The 7,704-nt window shown below is 37.1% G+C and overlaps 2 protein-coding genes across 2 annotated transcripts; both read right to left on the reverse strand.

Annotated features, from left to right (window-relative positions):
• Positions 1–235: 235 nt before the first annotated feature.
• LOC115567783 (fucolectin-like) lies at positions 236–2,616 on the reverse strand. Its single transcript, XM_030394628.1, has 3 exons — positions 2,487–2,616; positions 1,868–2,147; positions 236–630 (listed from the first exon to the last, which is right to left on the reverse strand). Exons 1-3 carry the CDS (start codon positions 2,614–2,616, stop codon positions 480–482), a joined length of 561 nt encoding a protein of 186 aa, XP_030250488.1. The 3' UTR covers positions 236–479.
• Positions 2,617–2,738: 122 nt separating this feature from the next.
• LOC115567446 (fucolectin-7-like) lies at positions 2,739–7,415 on the reverse strand. The gene is made up of 6 exons (XM_030394062.1): positions 7,256–7,415; positions 6,618–6,682; positions 5,633–5,918; positions 4,932–5,086; positions 4,313–4,592; positions 2,739–3,075 (listed from the first exon to the last, which is right to left on the reverse strand). Exons 2-6 carry the CDS (start codon positions 6,676–6,678, stop codon positions 2,925–2,927), a joined length of 933 nt encoding a protein of 310 aa, XP_030249922.1. The 5' UTR covers positions 6,679–6,682; positions 7,256–7,415; the 3' UTR covers positions 2,739–2,924.
• Between the last annotated feature and the right edge of the window lie 289 nt (positions 7,416–7,704).

Consider the following 7,704-nt stretch of genomic DNA (forward strand, 5'->3'; position numbering starts at 1 on the left):
TCAAACTCAGTCTTGATTCTGATCTCAACTTCACACCTGTAAAGTGTCCTTACAGCATCTTGCACAGCTGTGACACATTTGCATTCTCAAAAACTGTCCTCAAACACCTGGCAAAATACTCAAAACTGACCCTGTGGTAGTTTCACAACGAGAGTATCTCCAAGACAACATTTGCCTAAATGAAACCACCATTAAACCAAAGGTATTGTTCAGTTGTAATGTATAAAACTTTAAATTTGAAAAAATCAAAAAATTTTATTCAGACCAATAACAATACAATGGAAAAGAAAAAGTGACTTTTTAGTGATTTAATTGTTTTACAGTATTGATGACATTCAGAATTTTATCCTGCAGCAGATAGTTGAAATACCTCAGAGGTTTAACATTTCAAAAATACTAGTAAACAACAGCATTAGAAAGGTATTTATAAAAAATTAACAGCAAGCTGTAACTATTCAGCATTTTGAAGGTCTTGAAACCTAATCCAGCCTCGAGCCGTACACCTCCACCTCACACAGGCTCAGGAACTCTTCTCTTTCTGGGATGACTATGTTAACGTAGCGCCCGTCCAGGCCAGGACACTGGAATTCAGCAGTAGCTCCTGCTTCAATACTTTTTATCACAGCACACCTGACAGACAACACAGAGATCACTTGATTAACAAATGGTCATGAGGCAGTTATAAAATCATACTTCAAAAGTAAAACCAACATTAAAATAATAAGGAATATGGGAAGGCAATCTGGTCAAAATATGATGTCAGGATTTATTAAATAATGATCTATTTTCGAAATTTTTAAAAGCCCAGTAGATGATAGTGTTGGGACCCTCAACACATGGTTCTGACAGGAAAAAGCAGCACATAGCTTAAATATGGCCTCCTTACACTAACAAAGCCTGGTAAGCAAAGGAAAGTGCACTGACGCTAATATCTAGAAGGTGGCACCTGATTGTCACAGCTTTAATTATTTAATCATCATTTGTATCAATTGTTATCAATTTAATTTTAATAATTACTCGCAATAATTATTCATTTATAATAACCACACCTGCCCTGCCATCAGCACCAACCATGGTGCCCCGTGTGAGGACAGCTTTATTGCAACATTCATGCACAATAAGTCATAATTTTTAATCCTAACAATAGACACACATTTGCAAAATTGCAATGTCATATAGCATTACTAATTTTGGCACAAGGTCCCCATCTGCATTGCTGCAAACCACTGCTATTTAATCTCATAGATTTATAGCATTTTGACAGTAAACATGAAAGATTTTACAAATTCATTACAACAGTAACTTATAATGGCTTATTCTTTGATGCCCAAGGAATTTTGAGGCTTGTTGCATTCAGAGAAATTGTACAAACTTCGTGAAAAGCTGTCTGCGACAAATTCTTGAATATTTGGGCCAACTTGTGAATTCAGCAACTGTTTTACGTAAAGATATTTCTTTCTTTGTGTGTGCTCCAGTGATTTAGGTGTTAATTTCCACATAGAGTGGGGCAGTGAGATCCGATCACAAGTGGTCACTCTCAAATCATCATCATGGAGACACATTTAACACCAGGTGTGAATTGAAGGGCTTGAAGCTGTCCACTTGTAACTGCATCACTGAAGATGGATGGTAATGCCAAATGTGAACAGCATTTTAGACACAGTGCTCCTTTGGGTAAAATGCAAATATCGGCATGATTAAATGCTGAAGTTGGTCTTATTTCTACAACATCATACTTAATGTTGCTCCAGGACCAGTTTTGCAAATGATTAACCAGAAGGAAACTGTTTTACCAGGATAGTTTACCATTTTACCATCTGTTTGCATGGCTAAAAATACTGATAAGAGTGGTCGTGCTGTAACCTACCTGGCATTGTTGTTACCATTGTTGTCCAGAGAATCTCCAATTCGGATCTCAGCTTCATTGAGGCGTTCTGGGTTTGATTTCATGTTGGTTATCTTCACAGTAAACACTTTATAGGTTTTGCGCAGATCCAGTCGCCACCAGGGGCCGATGTCGTTGTTTGTGTGACTGCAGGAGCCGTCCCCCCACTTGCTGTTCGGACTTGAGTCTATAGCGTTATTTGCAAAGCCAAATTGAAACAATGACGACTGTGTGGCTTTTCCTTGGAGGGCCAGATTCTCTCCTGCGAGAAACACAAAAATTACCATTAAAAGTTAGACTTTGCACTTATGATGACAGTAAAATCACAATATGTTCATCGTTTAATTAAATGCACTACTAGAACTTTATTTTTTGAATGTTTAGTTACATTTTTTCTGTGACTCTTTGATCTAATTCGAGGTCATAATTCAGGATACAGGACACAATTCTTTCTTAAGTTTCTTTAACGCCTATGTAGCTTCTAAGAACGGTTAACAATGTAAAAAACAATAGGATTTTCCTTTTGGTTTATACAACACTTTATCAGTGAGATGACAGTTGGTGCTACCGTTCACGTCCATGTAATAGCTCAAATTCTCACCAGTTGGGGAACGGTACCCATAGACTTCCACTTCACAAACTGTAACGATCTTTTGTGAACCAGGAACAACCAAAGTCACATAACGTAGTAACGTAGTAGTTTCACAACGAGAGTATCTCCAAGACAACATTTGCCTAAATGAAACCACCATTAAACCAAAGGTATTGTTCAGTTGTAATGTATAAAACTTTAAATTTGAAAAAATCTAAAAATTTTATTCAGACCAATAACAATACAATGGAAAAGAAAAAGTGACTTTTTAGTGATTTAATTGTTTTACAGTATTGATGACATTCAGAATTTTATCCTGCAGCAGATAGTTGAAATACCTCAGAGGTTTAACATTTCAAAAATACTAGTAAACAACAGCATTAGAAAGGTATTTATAAAAAATTAACAGCAAGCTGTAACTATTCAGCATTTTGAAGGTCTTGAAACCTAATCCAGCCTCGAGCCGTACACCTCCACCTCACACAGGCTCAGGAACTCTTCTCTTTCTGGGATGACTATGTTAACGTAGCGCCCGTCCAGGCCAGGACACTGGAATTCAGCAGTAGCTCCTGCTTCAATACTTTTTATCACAGCACACCTGACAGACAACACAGAGATCACTTGATTAACAAATGGTCATGAGGCAGTTATAAAATCATACTTCAAAAGTAAAACCAACATTAAAATAATAAGGAATATGGGAAGGCAATCTGGTCAAAATATGATGTCAGGATTTATTAAATAATGATCTATTTTCGAAATTTTTAAAAGCCCAGTAGATGATAGTGTTGGGACCCTCAACACATGGTTCTGACAGGAAAAAGCAGCACATAGCTTAAATATGGCCTCCTTACACTAACAAAGCCTGGTAAGCAAAGGAAAGTGCACTGACGCTAATATCTAGAAGGTGGCACCTGATTGTCACAGCTTTAATTATTTAATCATCATTTGTATCAATTGTTATCAATTTAATTTTAATAATTACTCGCAATAATTATTCATTTATAATAACCACACCTGCCCTGCCATCAGCACCAACCATGGTGCCCCGTGTGAGGACAGCTTTATTGCAACATTCATGCACAATAAGTCATAATTTTTAATCCTAACAATAGACACACATTTGCAAAATTGCAATGTCATATAGCATTACTAATTTTGGCACAAGGTCCCCATCTGCATTGCTGCAAACCACTGCTATTTAATCTCATAGATTTATAGCATTTTGACAGTAAACATGAAAGATTTTACAAATTCATTACAACAGTAACTTATAATGGCTTATTCTTTGATGCCCAAGGAATTTTGAGGCTTGTTGCATTCGGAGAAATTGTACAAACTTCGTGAAAAGCTGTCTGCGACAAATTCTTGAATATTTGGGCCAACTTGTGAATTCAGCAACTGTTTTACGTAAAGATATTTCTTTCTTTGTGTGTGCTCCAGTGATTTAGGTGTTAATTTCCACCTAGAGTGGGGCAGTGAGATCCGATCACAAGTGGTCACTCTCAAATCATCATCATGGAGACACATTTAACACCAGGTGTGAATTGAAGGGCTTGAAGCTGTCCACTTGTAACTGCATCACTGAAGATGGATGGTAATGCCAAATGTGAACAGCATTTTAGACACAGTGCTCCTTTGGGTAAAATGCAAATATCGGCATGATTAAATGCTGAAGTTGGTCTTATTTCTACAACATCATACTTAATGTTGCTCCAGGACCAGTTTTGCAAATGATTAACCAGAAGGAAACTGTTTTACCAGGATAGTTTACCATTTTACCATCTGTTTGCATGGCTAAAAATACTGATAAGAGTGGTCGTGCTGTAACCTACCTGGCATTGTTGTTACCATTGTTGTCCAGAGAATCTCCAATTCGGATCTCAGCTTCATTGAGGCGTTCTGGGTTTGATTTCATGTTGGTTATCTTCACAGTAAACACTTTATAGGTTTTGCGCAGATCCAGTCGCCACCAGGGGCCGATGTCGTTGTTTGTGTGACTGCAGGAGCCGTCCCCCCACTTGCTGTTCGGACTTGAGTCTATAGCGTTATTTGCAAAGCCAAATTGAAACAATGACGACTGTGTGGCTTTTCCTTGGAGGGCCAGATTCTCTCCTGCGAGAAACACAAAAATTACCATTAAAAGTTAGACTTTGCACTTATGATGACAGTAAAATCACAATATGTTCATCGTTTAATTAAATGCACTACTAGAACTTTATTTTTTGAATGTTTAGTTACATTTTTTCTGTGACTCTTTGATCTAATTCGAGGTCATAATTCAGGATACAGGACACAATTCTTTCTTAAGTTTCTTTAACGCCTATGTAGCTTCTAAGAACGGTTAACAATGTAAAAAACAATAGGATTTTCCTTTTGGTTTATACAACACTTTATCAGTGAGATGACAGTTGGTGCTACCGTTCACGTCCATGTAATAGCTCAAATTCTCACCAGTTGGGGAACGGTACCCATAGACTTCCACTTCACAAACTGTAACGATCTTTTGTGAACCAGGAACAACCAAAGTCACATAACGTCCCTCCACACGATCAGTGAAAGTCTGACTGAACATTTTAGCTCTACCGATGTCAGCAATTGTTGCAACCCTAAAAGAGCGAGACGGACAGAGAAAGCAGCACATGATCACAAATAATACCATCTGTTAACTGATAACATGATGATTATAGAATCAGGCTAGTTGAGTTTGTGTTTTATTTTTTTATTTTCCAAAAACGTATCTGGGATTCCTGCACTAGAGGCAGCTTGCGTACCGGCAGTGGCTATCATGCCATAAATTAAGAACAGTGTTTCAGAAATACTAATATTATCTGGGTGTATGACATGAACAACACGACATACTGTTGAGTAAGGTAAATCATTTATTTGCATTGTTATGGTCACCAACCCAGAGCCTTGAAACTTTAATGCTTTTATGTTTCCAAAATTATTTAAAATTGGTAAACATTTATACTGAAATGTTATTTTAACTTAGTTTTCTTTCAAATAAAAGACTTTAACTGTTGCTATGAGAATCTCTATTGATGAATAAGAAGCAGGAAGTAGAGAAAAATTAGCAATAAGCTCAGCCAAACAACATTTTTTGGAAAATGTTAAAAATACTTTTTTTCTTATTATTTTTCATATTAACTCACACTGGGTTTTCAAAACCATCTCTTTGCACTGAGTTGCCTATATGGACTTCCATCCCGTTGATCCTTTCTGCACAGCAGTCGTCTCTGTTGACGATGGTGATGGAGGTGATGATGTAGGACTCCAGCAGGTCCACTCTCCACCAGGGGTTTTTCATTTCAGTAGTGTGTGAGCATGATCCATCACGGTTATTAGATCCACGGTTTCCATCGATAGCATTGTAGGCAGCCCCGTAATCGTTTCCATAACGTGCTGATTGGGTTGCTACTCCACGCAAGGCCACGTTTTCTATGAATGAGATATATGACAGATACTTCACATGTTTATTGATCACATGCAAACAGGAAGTAAGGGCTACAGCACCCCTTTAAACACTAATAAAGGTCATTTGATTTTCCACATGTTTTAGAAGCGCTGTTTGATCGTGACGTCTAATGTTACTTGATGATTCTCTGGTTTATCAGTCAAGCGTATGAACAACACTGCAGACTGGAGTCTCTGTTAAAGTGACAGACAGGAAAATATGCACCTCTTGTCTGTCTCTATGAAACAGCTGTGTTGGACGCAATGTTTTTTTTAACAGGGACAGAAATAACTCAATGCATAGCAAACAAACACTTTAATAATGAATAATCAATTATAGACAGTGTGTCATCATGCTTAAAGCTAAATGCAACCTAGGCTTTTTTTGTGAATGTTTATGAGTCAAACCTTCGTGTAAAAGCATAATTATGACGAAAGAAGTCTGGGGAATTACCCTTCCTCTTTATATCCCTGCTGATTTTGACTGTCGTTGATGTGACTGCTTTGACCTTCATTAAAGTGGTGTTCACATTTGCTTTGCTTTGCTGATTCTTTGCACTACAAATCCAGATCTATAATATACATAATCAAAAAATAAAACAGCCAGATGTTACTTAGAAATGCACAAGACTGCATTTAATTACGTTTTACGCTGAAAAAGTCATACTCTCGGATCATACTCACGATATTTTACAGCTGAGCATGTCCCCAGGAGGAGCAGCACCATGAAAACACTGAAATTCATCGTTCTGGATGAGACAAATAAGAGTCATTAATAGACCATATCTGAAAACTATACACTTCCTTTTCCTTTTTACTGTTGAAATGTACAGCAGTAGAATCTCAGCCCAATCAGCAGGGTATATAGTGATAGCACATAACATTTCCACATAATACAGATTCACCCAAGTTTGACATTTTAATAAACTTATGCATATCCTGTTCACATTATATTGTTAGTAATGTACATCAGTAGGGAATGATGGTGGTGTAATTACAGCCAACAAAGTTGCCAAACAGGCAACTGCACTTCATCTCTGTTGAAACATTTCCAGTGGTTTTTGTGGCTATTTTTCTCAGGAAATTAGATCATCTCATCTGTAATTGTGGTGCCCAAAACAGGTATTTGAAGCAAAATAGTTATGATTTTCTAACTCTCACAAAATGGTGTTATCGACCTTAACCTAAGTAGGGTATAAGCACAGAGTTGTTCCAAAACAGAAGTAGAAAATGAAGCTAAACAAAATGTAAAGAAATGTTTGGTTTCAGTGACATATTGATGTAGTAAAACAATCTGATAAAAGAGAAACTAAATGTGTTACCTGGAGTCCTCACAGATTCTGATTATTCAGTGAAAAAAGCTTCCAAACCCCTAAAAACATCAACACTTTGTGTGCTCTTTAAGTAAATCTCTTTCTTCACTCTACAGCAGTTGAACCAATCATCTTCTCACTACCATCTTCAGCACTGTCCTGTGACATCACAGTAGTTTACTCACTTCCCTTCTTGTGAATCAGATTTGGGAGGTTATCTGAGTAGCTGCCAAGAAGTAAATCATTACAAAATACACACTCTACATTAGCTAAGACTAATGACTAGGGGGTTTAACATTTTATCTTAGTTGGAAAAAAGTATTTACATTTTACTCCCCTTTATCTGTCTCTTTATGATTGAACACACAATACATGTGCTCAGCGTAGAAAGTAAGATACATTGTTATGCAGACTTCAGTTCCTTTAGAGAAGTCAGCACAATGTTTTGTTGTGAAGCT

Source organism: Sparus aurata, chromosome 17, assembly GCF_900880675.1.
Source record: "Sparus aurata chromosome 17, fSpaAur1.1, whole genome shotgun sequence".
NCBI lineage: Eukaryota > Metazoa > Chordata > Actinopteri > Spariformes > Sparidae > Sparus > Sparus aurata.

Bases quoted from the DNA above. Each gene is read 5' to 3' on its own strand.
- LOC115567446 (XM_030394062.1), bottom strand. From the start codon at position 6,678: ATGAATTTCAGTGTTTTCATGGTGCTGCTCCTCCTGGGGACATGCTCA. The intron at 5,919-6,617 runs GTGAGTATGATC...TCTCATTCATAG, and splicing joins ATGCTCAGCTGTAAAATATC to AAAACGTGGCCTTGCGTGGA. The intron at 4,593-4,931 runs GTGAGAATTTGA...TGTTTCTCGCAG, and splicing joins TGGGTACCGTTCCCCAACTG to GAGAGAATCTGGCCCTCCAA.
- LOC115567783 (XM_030394628.1), bottom strand. From the start codon at position 2,616: ATGTTGTCTTGGAGATACTCTCGTTGTGAAACTACTACGTTACTACGT. The intron at 2,148-2,486 runs GTGAGAATTTGA...TGTTTCTCGCAG, and splicing joins TGGGTACCGTTCCCCAACTG to GAGAGAATCTGGCCCTCCAA. The intron at 631-1,867 runs GTAGGTTACAGC...GTTGTCTGTCAG, and splicing joins AATGGTAACAACAATGCCAG to GTGTGCTGTGATAAAAAGTA.